The sequence below is a fragment of the Coturnix japonica genome, chromosome 2 (assembly GCF_001577835.2).
Source record: "Coturnix japonica isolate 7356 chromosome 2, Coturnix japonica 2.1, whole genome shotgun sequence".
NCBI classification, from domain to species: Eukaryota; Metazoa; Chordata; class Aves; order Galliformes; family Phasianidae; genus Coturnix; species Coturnix japonica.
The window spans coordinates 31,131,737-31,150,132 of record NC_029517.1 but is presented as its reverse complement, the minus strand read 5'-3'; the positions used below and the strand labels follow the sequence as shown (position 1 = coordinate 31,150,132).

General features: G+C 39.8%; 1 protein-coding gene across 1 annotated transcript; it reads left to right on the top strand.

Moving 5' to 3' along the window:
- Window positions 1-310: 310 nt before the first annotated feature.
- Window positions 311-16,415, top strand: HACL1 (2-hydroxyacyl-CoA lyase 1). The gene is made up of 17 exons (XM_015853706.2): window positions 311-696; window positions 781-885; window positions 2,657-2,697; window positions 3,978-4,058; window positions 6,464-6,536; window positions 7,036-7,113; window positions 8,107-8,201; window positions 8,628-8,740; window positions 10,129-10,264; window positions 11,114-11,219; window positions 12,136-12,219; window positions 12,501-12,602; window positions 13,183-13,337; window positions 14,403-14,561; window positions 14,882-14,989; window positions 15,445-15,631; window positions 16,247-16,415. Exons 1-17 carry the CDS (start codon window positions 646-648, stop codon window positions 16,277-16,279), a joined length of 1,707 nt encoding a protein of 568 aa, XP_015709192.1. The 5' UTR covers window positions 311-645; the 3' UTR covers window positions 16,280-16,415.
- Window positions 16,416-18,396: the final 1,981 nt, after the last annotated feature.

Here is an 18,396-nt window from a genome sequence, read left to right as displayed (position 1 = left end):
GCCGCCTTCTTTGAGAGCTATAGCAGTGAACATCTGACTGTACAAGCTCATCCAGTAAAGTAATTTACTGACTAAAATGCATCCCAAGCCCTTGTCTGAGATCACTGTTAGTTCCATGACCAGCTTGAGGGCTTCAGAGTGATCCCATGTACACCCTATGTGGATGTATACACAGAGCAAAGCAAGGCACGCTCTGCTTCTTAGCACTTTAATTACTACAAGAATCTAATAGACTTCCATGTCTTTGCTCCCCCGTCAGACACCATTTTGTGCCAACACGTTACGTAACCACACTCTGGCTCCTTGCCTTTCACCCAGAGCTCCCACACAAGCTCAGGCCGGACTCAGCGCTGCCATGGAGGACGCTGCGGCACTTGTGGGCCGTGCTTAGTGCTCAGCACACACCCAGGAGGGCCTGACTCCTCCACATAACGCTTCTCCTCACGATCCCGGCCCCGTGGGGCCCCGTGGAGCCCCGCACCAACGCACCTCTCCTCAGCCCGCTCCGCACCACAGCTCGCCCCGTCGTCCCCTTCAGTCCCGCCTCCTCCGCTGTCTCGTTGGCTGGGTGGGCTGTCAGTCAGTTCGCGACCTCCGGCTCTCTACGTTCTGCTCTCAGTGTGTTGTTTGTGTGTGGTTGTGGATATGGAGGAGCTCAGCGGTGCTCAGCTCATCGCCGAGGCGCTCCGGGCTCAAGTAAGAACACGGTATCTATGCTTGGCGTGTGTTCACTGAGCTGTCTCTTGGAAACCGGCCTGATTTCTATCGTTTCCTTTTTAGAATATCGAATACATGTTCGGAGTCGTGGGTATTCCCATCACTGAGGTGGCAGTGGCAGCGCAGGCAGCTGGAATCAAGTACATAGGGATGAGAAACGAGCAATCTGTAAGTATGGCAGCTCCCGAACCAAGTGGCTGTAAGCTGTGTCGTTCTGCTGTCTAACCCCAGCACTGTTATATTAATTAGTGTGAGGACTTAACTTTAGTTTGGGTTATTAATGTGATTGAACTTAGCGTAGTGGTGTCTGTAACTAACGGGGAAGATAGCTGTGCAATGCCAAATTAGATGCTTTCCTACTCACCACTGACTCCTTTCTTTTCACATTTTTTTCTTTTTTTTTTTTCCTTTTTTCTTTCTTTTCACATTAGACTCTTTTCTGTTAGAACAAAGAAGACAAGCAGCATCTTCCTTTGTAAATCTCAGAATCATAGTGTAGCTTGGGTTGGAAGGGACATGAAGGATCATCATGTCCCAGCCCCCTCCTGCCTTAAGCGGGGATGCCAGCTGCTACATCAGGTATTCAGTCTGATTGCCCAGGGCCTCATACAACCTGGCCTTAAACATCTCCATGGATGGGGCATCCACAACCTCTCTGAGCAGCCTGTTCCAGCACTTCATCATTCTCTCAATAAAAAATCTTTCATTTACTACCAGTAAATGACCGTGTATTTTTGCTTAGGGAAAGAACAGTATCACTGCCCAGGGAGGTGGTGGAGACTCCTTCTCTGGAGATGTTCAAGACCCGCCTGGACGCCTACCTGTGTGACATGGTGTAGGGAGCCTGCTTTGGCAGGGGGGTTGGACTCGATGATCTCTAGAGGTCCCTTCCAACCCCTACAATTCTGTGATTCTGTGATCACAAAAGCTTTTTTTAGTGTCAAAACGTTGAGGTTTCTTTAATGGCATCTTGTGAGCGCTCATGTTTTCTTGATTGTCCTCAGTGGAAACTTTGGCAGAGAAGAGACCAAGATCTTTGCACACACAGTATATTCAATTAGGTTAATATTTACACAATGTACTTCTAGTTGTCCAAGTCTATTAGTTGTGTTGTTGTGGTTCTTGTGTGTTCAGCCACTTCCTTTGTAGGTAAAGGTAGATGTCTGCAACCTGAGATGTGTGGAAGTCAAATGCACACCTCATTTTAAGACAAGCTGTAGCAAAAGCGTATTTGCAGAATAAACTATTAGATTAGAAAAATCAGACTGAAACATGAAGTTGAAAGCTCCATGACACTGTCAGTTATCTTTAGCTGATGTCCTGTGGCCTGCAATGTGGTACAGATGTGCTTGTAGTAGTTTAACTCATGTCCCACTTGGCCCTTGAACTGGTGGTTGTGTTGCAACTCAGTAGGGGCGTGTTGTGAGTCTGTCCCTGGGTAATCAGAGTTTGCTATTATAGATTTAGAAGCTTGATAGGTTAGTTTAAAACTTAAAAACAAACAAACAAACCCTATTTGTTAATATACATTGCCCATAATTAATCTGTCCATTGTGACAGAATCTGATATCAATTAAACCCTCCTTGTCCAGGAGCAATAATCCTGTGCTTCAGCTCTCTTTTAAATCCACTGTCCACATGAGTGCTTTCAAATTTGAAGTTCAGTGCCCGTATCTGTTCTACCTGTTTCTTGCTCATGTTAACTTTGAAGTTAATGGGCTTGATGGTCTTTAGTGTCCCTTCCAACCTGAGATATTCAGTGATTCTACAAACACATCTTTGCAATGGGAAGTGCAAATGGTTGCTTCTACTTCTATTTAAGCTGTAATTATCAGGTAAACGTCTTTGCCTGCTTAATTTCAGCGCTGCTGTTGAATGTTATTTACATACCATCAAATATGTATATAATAACTGTGTAACTCCACAATATTTTCTACAGGCTTGTTACGCTGCATCCGCTGTTGGATATTTGACTGGCAGGTAAATTCTGTATTTACTAACATTTATGATGATATAATTTCCATCATCTCTATTATATTCAACAGAAGCTTGGTTTGGAGCTGGTTTTTTTAGCGTGTGCAGATGTAGAACAATTAAAATACCAGCTTTAAACTATTTGTCAGTACTGTTATCACTATTTACTATTATCACAGTTATATTTACTATTATTCACTATTATCACAGTTATCACTATTGTTATTGGTACAATTCAGGGCAGGAACAAAGAGATGCTAAAAGTCATATAACACCGAGAGTCTTACAACTGCCTTAAACTTTCCCCTTTTGATTTCTGATGAGTAGTTTAACACTGCTGCTGTGAAGGCAGAACTACATTAGCCAGTTTGTTGCAACCTGGTAGACCTGCTCTGCTGTACTTTAGTCTTGTCGTATCACTCAATAAATACCTTGTTGATACAGAGACTAATTAACATGGTTGCCTGTTTGTCATGTGCTTCTCCTGACACGAAATGCTGGATTTTCCTCTCGTCCTGCATTTTTCTCTTAGCGTTCTTTCACCCTGTGAAATAAAGGCTATTGCTGCTCAGGTATCCCATGGATCCTCTCTTGAACTCAGCGACTGCTGTGCACTTAGAAATGCAGACCTGATGCAGATGATCAATCCTTTCCCTATCTGCAAGTATTAGACCCGTGAAGCACAGTTTGAGGTTTTTCTTCCTTTTCAATAATCCTCTAGAAATAAACTTTTCTTTTTCTTCTCATAGCTCAAAGGGCTGCTGGGGAACGCTCGCTAATTAAGAATGATGACTTTTATCTCCTTATCTGCAATCAGACGTGCCTCTGATTGATTTAGACCATAGTAAAGTTTGCTTTGAGTCCGATACTTTTCTCTCCTTGTGAGCTCTTTTTGTTGATACCCGGTGCTTAATCGGAGTTGAGACAACTTAGTTGGGTTACCAAATTCCACACAGGCATTAAATGATGGAACAGATGTGGCAAAACAAGTAAAGTGCTGTGTAATCACGATGCTAAATATGATAAGCCACCATATGTTTCAGTCCTCCCTGTGGGTAGCACGTGACAACTGTTCACTTGCATTTATTTGCACTGATGAATAATTTCTGATGGCTCTATCTGTGTTTAGTCCTCCCTACAAATCCCACATTCTTCATGCATCTTGACAACACAAATAGAACTTTAATATCTTATTTTTCAACGTCCTACTAATTTTTGTTTGCTATTAATTTGGTGTTTAATGTACTCACTTTCCTTTTTTCTTTCTATTTTCTTTTTCTGTCCAGGCCGGGAGTGTGTCTCGTAGTTTCTGGTCCAGGTTTTTTACATACCCTTGGTGGGATGGCAAATGCAACCATCAACTGCTGGTAACTTAACTACGTTTCTCTTTAAAACTCTTCACTGTTATTTGTTGTAGATATTGAGCTCTGCAGTATTTAGCATATCACAGAATCACAGAATGACCCGGGTTGGAAGGGACCTCAAGGATCATGTAGTTCCAACCCCCCTGCCTGGCAGGGCCACCAAACATACACATTTACTAGATCAGGTTGCCCAGGGCCCCGTCCAACCTGGCCTTGAACACCTCCAAGGACGGGGCATCCACAACCTCCCTGGGCAGCCTGTTCCAGGGCCTAACCACTCTCCTAGTGAAGAACTTCCCCCTAACATCCAACCTAAATCTTCCCTCTTTTAACTTAAAACCGTATCACCTTCTTGTAGTTAGCAAGTAGTGAATTCTTTGTGTCCCCTAAAAGTAGCTTAGTTCAGGTTTTGGTATCCTCATGGATAAGTTTTCCATTTATCCCTCCCCAGTATGTGTCTGTTATATATATATATATATATATATATATGTGTGTGTGTGTGTGTGTGTCCTCATAATGCTTATGAATGACTGCATTTTCCATATTTCATACATGAACAAATTGACATCTGCATCGTTAAAATCTGTATTTGCTCCCTACACAAACATTTTGAGGGGTGATTAAGCACTGAGTTAAGTGATGGTACAGAGCGGTAGCATTTACTCCCACCAGCCTTCACTGAGATGTGGCAACCTTAGCTGGGGTACTCCCAAAAGCTGTTCACAATGCTGTATGAAGTACTTGGGGCAGAAGCTGTGTAACACCACGTGCATGTGACCTGGAGAAATAGGTTTGTAATGGCTGACTGGAAAGGGAAGGTTGGCAGTGGGAGCCAGACCAAGTCTCTGACGCTGAAAAGAGATCTGTAGTGTTCAGATGTGGTTTTATTTGTAATTGTCAGTAGTTCTTGACTATAGTTATGCTATCCCAACATGACATTAGGTAAATAAGCTTTTCCTTCGAACAGTCATGAATTTGGCCATAAGAAGAAATGCTGATGGTGTTTGCTGATGAGTTTACAGGACGTGTTTCTCTTTTCACTCATGCTGTATGAAATAAGCTCTGTTTACCCAACTTCATCTTGTGTAAGCCTCTACTCTTGGCAAAAGGATGAGGGAGTGGCTTGTTTACTTGAAGACACTGTAGTAAGAGGGAGATTGGTTTTCACTGAGCAGAGCACACTTTTTGAACAGGCATTTTTCCATTAGTCCCATCCGTCTTTCCTTTGGGCCTGTTACGTGCCTTAGGGAGAGAAACAAGCATACACAAATGCTAAATTCAGCTTCATGAAAGTAATTCTCCTTGGCTCCTTCATTATTCAGAGCTTTCACTGAGTGTTAGAGAGTCTGATAACCTTTTCACTTGATATTCCTAGTGAAAGACGTGGTGCTTTGCCTCTACTCTCATGTAATCAGTGATAGAACTAGAGGGAATGGTTTTAAGCTGCGCCAGGGGAGATTCAGGCTGAACATTAGGAAGTATTACTTCTCAGAAAGGGTAGTCAGGCATTGGAATGCACTGCCCAGGGAGGTGGTGGAGTCACCGACCATGGGAGTGTTCAAGAAACGCTTGGATGTGGTGCTGAGGGATATGATTTAGCTGGGAAGTATTGGTAATGGTTGGACTGGCTGATCTTCTAGGTCTTTTCCAACCTTGATAATTCTGTGAGAGAGGAAGTCTAGTGATTTTTTTCTGTTGAGTTTTCTGATGAGGTTTCTAGTCTGTTTCACTAGACAGCAGCGTGGATACTTGGTCAAGCATTAAGGACTTCAGGTGTTAGAAGGGAAGAGAAGCCAAGCAAAGGGAAGGAGAGGATGACTTCATTCAGTAGCAACTGTTCTTTATTCCTGCTTAATGTGATGGTGAAAACACGAAACATGCTAAGGAGCATGGTTATACCAGTCTAATTGTTTGCCATGAAAAGGGATGTAGGCCCAAATAGTGTCCCCTCATTTCAGGGCAAGATTAGAGTTCACTGTTGTGTCTTCTGACTCCATGGCATTATACCTGGTTTTGTGACATGCTGCTGTGATCTAAGTTTCAACTTGCTTCTCAGAGAAGTGGGCTAATAGCTGAATTACTAGGAGAATGGTTAGGCCCTGGAACAGGCTGCCTAGGGAGGTTGTGGATGCCCTGTACAAGGCCAGGTTGGATGGGGCCCTGGGCAGCCTGGCCTAGTATTAAATGGGGAGGTTGGTGGCCTTACATGGGGCAAGGGGGTTGGAGATTTATGATTCTTGAGGTCCCTTCCAACTGAGGCCCTTCTCTGATACACCTGTAGTATGCTGGTCATTTTATATTCCTTCTGAGGTCTCAACAATATTAAGATTTGATTGAAAAGTAAGTTTGCAGATGTGATTACAGTTATACAAATACTTGTATATGTGTTTATTTTTCTACTTCTGTAGGCCTTTGATTGTTATTGGAGGCTCTTCTGACAGAAATCAGGAAACCATGGGAGCTTTCCAGGAATTCCCACAGGTACACAGACACATCTGTTTCTCCAAAATGGTTTTGGTTAAATAACTGATAGTTTTTCCTTAGCATAGGAACAAGAATCCCAGACACCAGCTTTTCCTCGCAGGTTTTATAATGCTGTTGATTTGCTCCATCTAGTGGTTTAAAACTGTCACTGTGTATTCCACCACACCACTTGGAACTTCTTTCTCCGTGGTAGAATTCACACTGTGTTTTAGGTTCTCAGCTGGGATAAATCACTATTGTGTGTCTCATCTGAGATAGAAGAATGCAAAGTAAACTGTCCAGAAAAAGAAACACCACTTTCTGGGAAGAAATATATAAGAGCCTCAAGAAATAGTATGGCTTACACCGCATGAGGAACTGCGTTTTTGGTGTGGGATTTGATACCTTGTTGCTTTTAATTTGACCATTTTTCACTTTATTCATGTTGAAGCAAGTTGGAAAAGTCTGAATCACTGTGTTAAATCAGGATATATCAATTCTGTATGCATTTCTTTAGGTGGAAGCTGCTAGGCTGTATAACAAACTGTCTGTCCGCCCAAGCAGCCTGGAAGCGATTCCTGCTGTTATTGAAAAGGTATGAAAAAGTACTGAATTAACAGCAGAACACCAAGTAGATGCCTCCTACTGCATAAGGTCTGTGGGGTTTTTGTTGTTGTTTTTGTCTTCTTGCTTGTGTGTTTTGGGGCTTTTGTTTCTCGTGGTTTGTAAAGTTGTAACTACAACTACTTCGATCCTGCAAACGTTAGGCAGTGGTTAACTGAGTAAGACTGCAACCAGAGAGGTTTTTGTATTGGTAGCACTACCAAATATGTTAGAAATAGATGCTGGTTCTGACTGATGTTTATTTTAGTGAGAAATACTTTTAGGGAGATGTGCAAGATTTAGAAATACAACACCATAAACTTCAGTTCTGCGAGCTTTCAGGCTCTCTTATAAATTGCCTTCATTATGTGAAGGAGATTTGGAGAGATGGGGCTGAAGATGGCTACACTTAGTTTTGAGGGTGTCTTTTTTGCTTGTTTGCTGGCTTTATTTGTTTGTGTGTGTCTGTATGAGAAAAAGAAAGTGTTCATATCTCTGTGCTTCAGAAGGAGTTAGGAAAGGCTCTTACTTCTGTATTAACACTTCAGCCACGTCAGCCTCAATTCTGCATAAATCATAACTGTTTTCAGAAGTGCAGATTCAGCAGAGTATTTGCTTGTAATAGAAGAACTAACAGCATAATAGTAGATCATTGTCTTATTATTTTTCTCTGTTCATGCTACCTTAAATAAAAATTCAGCATAAAAGTTTAGTTTATTGTTTCTGAATGCAACTGCTTACGATACAGCTGTCTTATTACAGATTAATTAAAGAATATAAATCTAGTACTGTGCATAAACAGAAATGTAAATAACAATCAAACCATAAATGAGTTGGTATAAAACAATCCATGGGAGTGTTCCCTGTGATGATTCAGTAATCTTGAAACAGCATGTTCCTTCACTGCACGCTGTGATCTTCAAACGTAAAGGTTTTTAACAGCCTTTCAAACAGTGGTTAAAGCTCTGATCATCTTTTCTTCTAGGCTGTGAGAACCAGTATATACGGCCGCCCGGGTTCCTGTTACATTGACATACCTGGGGATTTTGTGAATCTTCAGGTGAATAAGAGCTCTGTCAAGTGCGTACAGCTTACGTTTAGTTTCCTGTAGTTTTAAGTTACTTTTCCTTAAGAAAAAGATAAACAAGACCTTAAATATTTTACTATAAGGCAGCAGTAATAACATCAAAAAATCAGCCTTGAGTTTTAACTTCCAGTTATAACATGTGATATGGATTGTAGTTTGTGTTGAAATGTGTGAAAATGAATAAATGCCTGTGGTGGTGTCTTAGTCATGTCAAGCTGTGAATCTCTGGAGCAATCCGTGTTTATTTAATCATACAAGCAGCAATAAAAACTTCAGAATCTGTTACGAAGATTTGCTTGTCCTGTTCTGATAAATTCTGTGGGTAGAGTGGGGATTTTTGTGCTAAGCAATAGCTTTTAATTTTTGTTATTCCTTGTTTTGATTATTATTTTAAAGACCCTCTTCTGCTTTGCTTCCAGGTATGTGGAATGCTGCCCACCACCTCCTGTCAGCACAGCTGAGCACTCTGCTGTATCTGAAGCAGCAGCTCTCATTGCTCACGCCAAGCAGCCTCTGCTGATCATTGGCAAAGGTAGTTTGCTTTGACTATATAAGTGTATGACAAGAGCAGTGGCTGAAGGGATTTCTTTTGCCCTCCATTTCACATTCTACAAAAAAACATTGAAATATGATGTTAAAATCCTCTTTGTTTTAAAGCATTTTATTTTGTAGTTCAACTGTTCTGTTTTTCATCTATGTTAAAAGAAGAGTCAACTGGTGTCATGTAAGTTAAAGCAAAAAAAAGAAAAAAGCCCAAACAAACAACAGACAGATAACTGTATTCTTAACTGTAGAACCTGTACAAGGAGTTCCAAAGTTCCAGACAAACTGCATCAGAATACAGAAGTGATATTCTCTGCCACTGGCAAGAAACAACTTAACCAAAGGTCACTTTTCCATGTGGGCTTATTGAAAGTACCAGGCTGTCTGTCATAAAGCGTATTTCATTTCTGAAAGGTATTTCTATTTCTAAAGACAGAGCATAATTATTTTCTGTGCTGGTTCACTTACTTTTGTCACTTCTTCTGGAATGTCAGTTAATGCAGGAGCATTTCTCTGGAAGATTATGGGCTCACTAGGGTGCAATAGAATTGAAATAACCATCTTATTTCATCCATACTGTTCTCCTTCAGACTTTGGAATCATTTGTATCTCATAGAGAGGCTCTGTGTTTAACCAGGGACTGAAAACCAATGAGATTAGATGAGTCTTATTGATTAGGTAGTGAAACAGTAGATAGAAAGTATTCCAGAAGTGATTTTTTTTTTCCTTCTCCCTGACTTGATACATATGAATCAATGAGTGCTCTGTGAGAGGTAGGAATCTCAGTGTGTTTTGTTGATGTCAACAACTGAGAATTGCTGGTTTTTCTTCAAATGTAATCAGCAGATGCATCCAGGCTTTCTTCTACCTGTTCTTGTTAGCACAAACTCATGGACTTAAGCCATTGCACAGGGACCAGTCAGTTCTCAACTGTCTGGGCAGCCTTAATTCAGCTGCTTTGTACTGCAGAAAGCACCACAGTAAATGTATGCACAAGTACCTATCTTCAAGGTCTTCTTTGAGTTTCTGTCTTCATTAATGGCTTATCATAGACCTGCTTGGGTAGACTGTTAAAAGACCATGTGCTACAATGGCATGGAAAGGACAAGTGAGGAAGGACATGATGTGACACAAATGCCATCTCCCATTGTTGCTGCAGCACTGTCTGTACCATAATATAGAACTTCACCTATGGCAAATCTAAAACTAAATACGTCTTTCTGGTGTGTTATCTTTTGAGTTTTCTAGAGTGAAAAATAACAGACAGTTTTCATAATGGGAAGTGCTACTCTTTCTGCCACTAATGTAACCTAATCGAAATTCAGGTGGATGCAGTAGGTGTCTGTAATATTAAGCAGTCCCTTTTGTTTCATTCAGGTGCTGCTTATTCACGTGCTGAAAACAACATCAGAAAGTTGGTGGACCTTTCTGGACTGCCTTTTTTGCCTACACCAATGGCAAAAGGAGTAGTTCCTGATAACCATCCAAATTGTGTAGCTGCAGCGAGATCCACGTAAATATAAAGCAAGATTTATAACATCTGAGGAAGTAACTGGGAATTGGGGAGGTTTACAAATTCCAGGGAAGACAAAATGCACACATAAGAAGTCATTTCTGCTATATTTTTGTACTTCATTATAGAGCTCTGAAGATCTTGCTTGGAAAGAAGCATCAAATTTAGGTGTATTGCTGCTGACAATGCTTAGAATGCTGGCCAGGAAGATACTTCATCTGAGAGACAGTATTCTATAGCTAATAAAATCTACAGCAAGTAGATGTGTTGATATTGTTATCATGCCTTTTGTGACATGAAAGAAAACTGGTGAACAGTTTATCTGAAATACTTAGCTTAGTGGCCTAGAAAAGCCATTAACCTTTTATGTTAATACGTTAAACAGAAGCATAAGATGCACATATTGCAGCTCAGGTTTTTCTGTCTGCTGTACTTGCATGCTGTTTGCAGTACACCTTCATAGAACATAAGTGTGGAGCAGTGGGTGTCAGCACCGTGAGATGGTGGGTGGTGAAACGCTGTTTGTAAGCAGTAGGTCACTTCTGCTGGTGCAGATGTCTGTGAGCACAGTGTGCAGGCTTGTGTTCATTGCTGGTAAAAATGCATAGCTAATGGTGCTGACTATGTCAAAAATAGTGTTTCATAGCTGAGATTTTGCTCTATCTTGCAATGTTCTCATACTCTTTGTATCTATTGTAGTTTCCGTGGATATAAGGAGGAATTACTTTCAGAGCAACCTACGTATATTCTTGTGTTTGCTGTGGTGGTTAGGACTACTTGTATTTTTGAAAGCACTGTTAAATTTATCGGTAATTCTTCTTCATCTAATTCTGTTATTTACCTTTGTAGGGCATTACTACATGCTGATGTAATCATCTTGCTTGGTGCGAGGTTGAACTGGATTTTGCATTTTGGACTTCCACCAAGGTTCCGACAAGATGTAAAGGTTATTCAGGTAAGGAAGAAAACAGTTGTCAGTTAAAGGATGTCCTCTGTGTTCCAGCATTGCCTAGAGAAGTTTTTGCTAATTATTTTGGTAGCGTAGTCCATGTGGAAAGTATTGCCATACAGACAGTGCAGTTGAGTGCACAGAGTTTTTCCAGCCATGAGGGACCTGGTGTTGATGTCATGTGAAGAGCAGACACTTGTGTGCAATTGATTAATAAAGGAATTGACCCATGATGTGTATGTGATATTTGGAGCACTGGAATTTCATTGACTGAAAACAAATTGGCCTGAGATTTGAAACCTTTCTTCCTGTTTGACCCTCAGTTGGATCCCTCTCAGTTGGATTTTTTCAAAATACAATTAGCTTCAGATTCAGAGTCAGTCAGTCTTTGCAAGAGCTCAGTCACTCAGAAACGCTCATGGGAAAAGAGAAAGAAAGACTGCTTAACCAGTTAATTATTAGGAAGTGTGCAGTTGTTAAACTGATTATGCCTTAGAATCTTTTCTTGTAAGAGTCTGTGATTGAGAACTAGTTGGCTTACTTTGCTGTGCCTCTCCAGCTGTCAGTGGTCTGAAGCATCATCTCAGTTTCCAGAGAGGCAGCAAATTTTAAACTAGAATCCCTTTTGACTTTTCAGATCAATATATCTTTTATGTTTTCTTTCTCTTAAAAAAAATGCATCTTTTTCTTAAAAATACTTTTAAAGCTCACTTAGACTTTTTCACTGTCAAAGTTGGATATTAAAGTTTCATTTTCAATAAAGGATTTCCTGATGTCATTTCAGTGAAAGAAAAAGAAAACCATCTGTATAGCCAGAACAAGGTATAAAGACAGTCAGACAACATTTCTCACTTGAACTGGGGGAAAAAAAACACTCTTTAATATCTTTGAATTAATGTTAGTGTTTCTTTTTGAAATACAGATTGATGTTTGTGCAGAAGAGATGGGGAATAATGTGAGGCCAGCTGCAATGCTATTAGGTGATATAAATGCCATAACAAAGCAGGTAATGTAATGTCAGATGCCTTCCTGTTTTTACCTAAGTTGTCTCTTACATAATTTAAAAGATAATAATAATAAATAGTAATAATAATAAAGGAAAAAACAACAAGGAGTTTTTTTGTTTTTTTTTTCATTCAATGTTTTCATGCTTTGCATCCAGTTTTGTGCCAAATTAAGTGGTAAAGATTCTGATTTGTGCAGGGATCTTTCCTGGTAACATTCTTGATGCTTTTGGTATTTTTAAATACTCTAAAGAAATCTGCAACATCTCAAATATTCTTCCAGCTTTTAGAAGAATTCAGCAAAAGGTCTTTGAAATATCCCTCTAATTCAGAGTGGTGGAAGAGACTAAGAGAGAAAATGCTGAACAACGAGGAAAGATCAAAGGTAGTATTATGTTAAATCAATTTTCTCACCTTAAGATGGACTGATACACAGTCAGTTTTATCACTGCTCTGTACTCAAACTCCTCATTGGACATCCACACGGACTGGATTCATTCTTTGTTTTCCTCTGTAATTGTGCTGTTTAGCAAGGCTGGTGGCAGCATAATCTGTGTGAAATGCAAATAGCTTTTAAAGCAAGATACCACAGACACTTAGAATGTGTCTAACTTTATACAACTCGTATTCTGCATTTTCAGTTGCGCTTTTCCAAAGTGGATTTTTAAGTAGATTAATTGCAACAGATCGCTCTTTTGAACTACCTCTCAGCACACAAGTGAGTGTTTAGAGTAATCAGCAATGGAATGTGTGGTTGAAAAATATCATGTATCTCTAGGGTGAATCAGCCAGCCAAGGGAGCAGGCTGCTGACCATGGTGAGCTTCAGACAAATACGTTCTGTCACCAGAATAGCAGGGAAGTCCAAATAACTTCAATCCTACCTAACATACTACATTTTTATTTCCGTAGTGTTCTTTACATGTCTCAGTTCTGCACCTTATTCTAAATTCTTTTGTTTGTAAGGATTTAGCATTACAGAAATCCCTGCCCATGAATTATTACACAGTCTTTCATCACATCAAAGAACTGGTACCCAAGGACTGCATTTTGGTGAGCGAAGGAGCAAACACCATGGACATCGGACGAACTATGCTTCCTAATTATCATCCCCGTCAAAGGTGTGATATTTTCCTTGCTATGCTGGCTCAATAGACTAGATTTATATAAAAGCAAAAGTCCAGAATTTCTGTCATTCTTTTTAAAGATTCTAAGTAAAATAAAGGTATGTATGTTGGAGAAGGTCTGAAGGGATGTTATACGCTCCTATACTAATGTCCTGGCTTAAAATGCAGGCACCCAAATTTGAAAGCATGGGTATGTCATGTCATTACAGCTGCCCCACACTTATGATGACCATAAGTGGGAATTAAGTGCTATTTTTTGAACAGGAAGGAAAAGAGTGAGTTCTATCTGTTGAAGTGATGCCTGTGATCCAACTGGGAAGCTTAGAGCCCTTTTGTGGAAGTGGCACTAAATTCTTAAGTGACCCTAAATATTTCATTGTAAGCAAAACAAAAACTAATCAGCCAACCAACCAAACTTACTTCTAGTTAAGGTGGGGAAGAGTTTACCTTTTTCCCCCTTTTCTAAATAAGAACGCAGTGATGTTAATTGTTGCCTTTTTCATATAGGATTGCACACGTCTGAAAGCAGATTTTAAAAGCTAACCCTAGAATAATCTAGTTCTTCTTCTATATCCATTATGTGCTTCTGATCGAAATGATCTAACTTAATTACAGCTTGCAATTTGATTTCTAAAGTTGAACAGAAGGCTGAAGTTTGGACAGCATTATTTAATTGATGGCCTTCAGACTTCTTGTTAAATTTTCAAGGAATTAAATATAGAAAGATTTCATGTAGTTTGCCCATCTCTAAAGTAATCAAATGTTTTTTTGAAATATTGTTAGTATACAAGCTAAGAGCATATAAGAATAGAGTTTCTTTATTGGAATCTTTATTGGAATATTACTAGTGTATGAGAATTCTCAGTTTTAATTAGTTCTGGTATGTTTGTCTCAAAACATTCACAGTCTTATCTGATATTTAACTGAATATTAATAATTATATATTTGGTATCTCTATACATATTTTTATGAAACACTATTTTAATAATCTGTGAGAATGTATTAAAAGTTGAGATGAATCTTGAGTAATAAACTTGGAAACTAATTGTGTGTTCTTAGGCTCGATGCAGGTACTTTTGGAACAATGGGAGTTGGACTGGGTTTTGCCATAGCAGCTGCACTGGTGGCCAAAGACCGAACACCTGAGAAACGAGTCATCTGTATAGAAGGAGACAGTGCTTTTGGATTTTCTGGGATGGAAGTAGAAACTATTTGCAGGTAACTGGTTTATATTTGTTCAGGAATGCCTTCTTCATATATTGCTGGTATCAATTAAACCAGAAGGCTGAGGTGCTGCTATTAGACAGGGTGTGTTTAAAAATGCATGAAAACAACCCAAAAATATACCGAGTAATTTTTTTATTCTTCCATGTGATGAGTAGAACCTTTTTCAGATTGATGTGATAAATATATTTTATTATTTTATTATTATAAGTATATTTTATTAATTGTTTTATTTTTACTAAAAAGAAATACTTGTAATGCCTTATGAAAAGGTGCAGGTATTTCCTAGTTCTTCCAAGTACATCTCTCTGTAGGTACAACTTGCCAATCTTGATTATCATCGTAAACAACAACGGGATTTACACTGGTTTGGATGCAGGTAGCTGGAAAGAGATGTTACAGTACGGAGATCCTGTTACAAGGTGAATGACTTCTATGTATGTCTTGTTAATTAAGGTAGAAGTTACCAAAATGGTCATTCTATTCCACTTTTAATGCTTTGTGATCGAGATGGAAGCTTTTCATGAAGTTAATTTAGTTTATCCCTGGGGTAAGTTTATGTAAATAAGAACCTGTTACCAAAGGTGAGGAACTCGCTAATATTCCAGACTGTTGTTTGGATGACTGTGTGGCAGAGAAAAGGTGCACTCTGTTAGTCATCTCAGCTCCATGGTATGGAGTTCAGAGTTGACCAACCACCAATATGCCAGTCATCTCCAAAACTACCCAAGGCTTTTGCTGCAAGTTTATGTTAGAATTCTGCTTCTATGATTCTATGATTCTAATCTCATACTTGAAAATCAACGCTACAGTAATGAAATTTGTCGGTCTGGCAACTCTTCCCTGCCTTTTATCGGAGGTTTCTATTTCTTCTCAGTGTACCTCCCGTTTCTCTCCTTCCAAATGCACACTATGAGAAAATTATGTCTGCCTTTGGTGGTAAAGGATACTTCGTCAATACGCCAGAAGAACTGCAGAATGCTGTGAAAGCAAGTTTGGCTGACAAGCGAACACCTTCTCTTATAAATGTAATGATTGATCCACAGTCTGAGAGAAAGAAACAGGTATTTATATGTTCATTTTTTTTGTGAGCTTCATGTGGGGATACACCTTAAGTGCTTGGGAAGCATCACAAAAACTGCAGACATCACTGAGGTGATTGTAAGACAAAAGGATTCTCTTCAGATCTGGGACATTTACACTGTGTCGTTGTCTTTCTTTGTTTATTCCTTCATTGGCTCTTACCAATATGCAGGGTCTTTACTGTTACCAGAAACAGCAGTTGTTCCTTTCCACTCCCAACAAAAAGACACAAAACTTTTTTTGTGAGCAGCCTTTGTCATGTAGATTGCATCTGGGGCAGGACTAGGGGTAATGGGATGAAACTTCAGCATAGGAAGTTCCCCACGAATGTGCGCAAGAACTTCTTTATGGTGAGGGTGATGGAGCACTGGAACAGGCTGCCCAGGGAGGTGGTGGAGTCTCCTTCTCTGGGGATATTTAAGACCCGCCTGGACGCCTACCTGTGTGACGTGGTGTAGGGAGCCTGCTTTGGCAGGGGGGTTGGACTCGATGATCTCTAGAGGTCCCTTCCAACCCCTACAGTTCTGTGATTCTGTTAATATGTCTTTGTATCCTGCTCCTCTTACTGTGTATCCGTTCTGATGCATATTTTACAGGAATTTCCGTGGCTTACTCGTTCTAACCTGTAGAAGAAGATGAAGTTGACCATGGTGCAAGACATGCATAAAGCAAAACTAAATTGGTTTCCAGAAGAGCAAACAGTACAACTCTTACTTAAACAGTGGAACAAAGTGCAATTTAAAAATGGATATCAGAGCAATTTAAGTGATGAAGATTAAGTAACAGTGTAGTGAACAGGATGCATTTTAATGTATATTAGACTTTCTAAGCAGATGGCACAGAAATATGGATGATGGGAGTGCATAACTTTTCATTTACTAAAACTCAACAAAATTAATGAATTAAAATCTTGGACATTCTGGAAGAAGAAAGTATGCTGACAGTTTACACTGAAATTGTAGGCAGTCTGCAATTAGAGTAGGGTGATCATTTTTAACCGGTGCTACTTGTTTTGAGACCTTATCTTGTGATTACTGGAATGAAGTATTGCACAATTGCTCATTGGTATAATTGTGCTTTGGAGCTAACGGGGGAAATAGTCACTTAATGATTTTATGTGATGCTTTTTTAGCTTCTACTCTAGATATAAGCACTGTATCAAAAATGACTTCTTTACAGTAAGGGTGATGGAGCACTAGAGCAGGTTGCCCAGAGAGGCTGTGGAGTCTCCTTCTATGGAGATACTTGAGACCCGTCTGGACACCTACCTGTGCAACCTATTGTAGGGTACCTGCTTTAGCAGGGGGGTTGGACTCGATGATCTCTTGAGGTCCCTTCCAACCCCTGCAATTCTATGATTCTGTGATAAGGATTGATTTTGTTTATTGCACTTGAGTTTGAGATTTTCAAGAGGGCAGATCGGTCTACTTGATAGATAACACTGTGCACGCAATGTGTTTGGTGCTATTCGTAGTGCCGCATGGCTGAATCTATGACGGTAATATCCACAGAATGGATAAGAAATGCAAAAAGATAAAATCCATCGAGTAGATGCAACTCATGAATAAGTGTAAGACAGCTGAGACAGGAGAGTTATGTTTTGTGGGGCCTTCTGCAGGGAATGTGGAACGACATTGGATCACAGATTTTCTTTGATTCTTCCTTCCTACTCTCCACAAATTGTTCTTAATATATCACAGCAGTTAAACACGGTGATGCAAAATGTCTGTGAAAGATAATGCTGGGACTGATCAGAGGGGAGATCATTTGGATTAGATAAGCAAATACAGAGATTCTTGTTTTATATTTTTTAAATCAATAAAAAGTGATTTTCATGGTGTTTCTTCTTTAACCATAGAATTGGAAATGGGGCTTTTGTGCTATTTACAGAGCTTGATAGCTGCAGTTAGTACAGAAAAGTGTGTTTTGTAGCCCCCTCTACTTAATGACGTTCTGATATCAGACAACGTTATCAGATCTGATCATTGTAGCAACATACTGGCAGTGGGGCTGCTGACTAATTTAATTATAAGTGGGTGCTGTAATGAGTGAGAAACAGTAATTCTGAAGGAGAGGTTTTCTGCTGCTTTTGATGATTTGATCAGAACCAGATGGTCAAGGTTTAAAGAGGCCCTCAGTAAGGCAGACCCTTCTTGCTAATTATGGCACGCTCTAATATAAATGGAAATGATTTCAGTGTCTGTTCTTTCCAGGAATATCGAGGCTGCCTGCAATAGTGCAGAAACAAGTAAGAGAAATTAATAGAATGACAATTGGCTTGAGCTAATAGGCCAAAAAAAGTTCTTGTTTTCATTTATATTTTCAAGGCAGAGAGGAAACATCAGCAAACACACCACTGAAAAGGTTGCGTGGAATAGTTTATTTCAGACTTCTTCGACGTTTTAAATGGTCAGCTCCATCAATCTGTGTTATTGTGTAACATCCTGGGTCAGTGTCAGAATGGGATGTAATGAAGGGATACTTTTGAAGGCAGAGTTTGGAGTGTGTTGGAGCCGACTAAATGCATTAGCAACCAACCTACAGCTGGATAGAGAACCACAGACATGGAACTCAGTAACAGAATGGCTTTGCACCTGGATGGTAGGAGACTTGCCTGTAGACTGTAGCATTGTTTATGCTGCCAAAAGTGGAAGGCCCACGTAAGCCTTCATACACCCCAAATGTACACAGCAACACCAATGTTTGCCTCTTGCTTCCAGAACACAATCACTATTTCTGAGCGTTT

Bases quoted from the DNA above. Each gene is read 5' to 3' on its own strand.
- HACL1 (XM_015853706.2), top strand. From the start codon at position 646: ATGGAGGAGCTCAGCGGTGCTCAGCTCATCGCCGAGGCGCTCCGGGCT. The intron at 12,603-13,182 runs GTAGTATTATGT...TTTGTTTGTAAG, and splicing joins ACAACGAGGAAAGATCAAAG to GATTTAGCATTACAGAAATC. The intron at 14,990-15,444 runs GTGAATGACTTC...ATTTCTTCTCAG, and splicing joins TACGGAGATCCTGTTACAAG to TGTACCTCCCGTTTCTCTCC.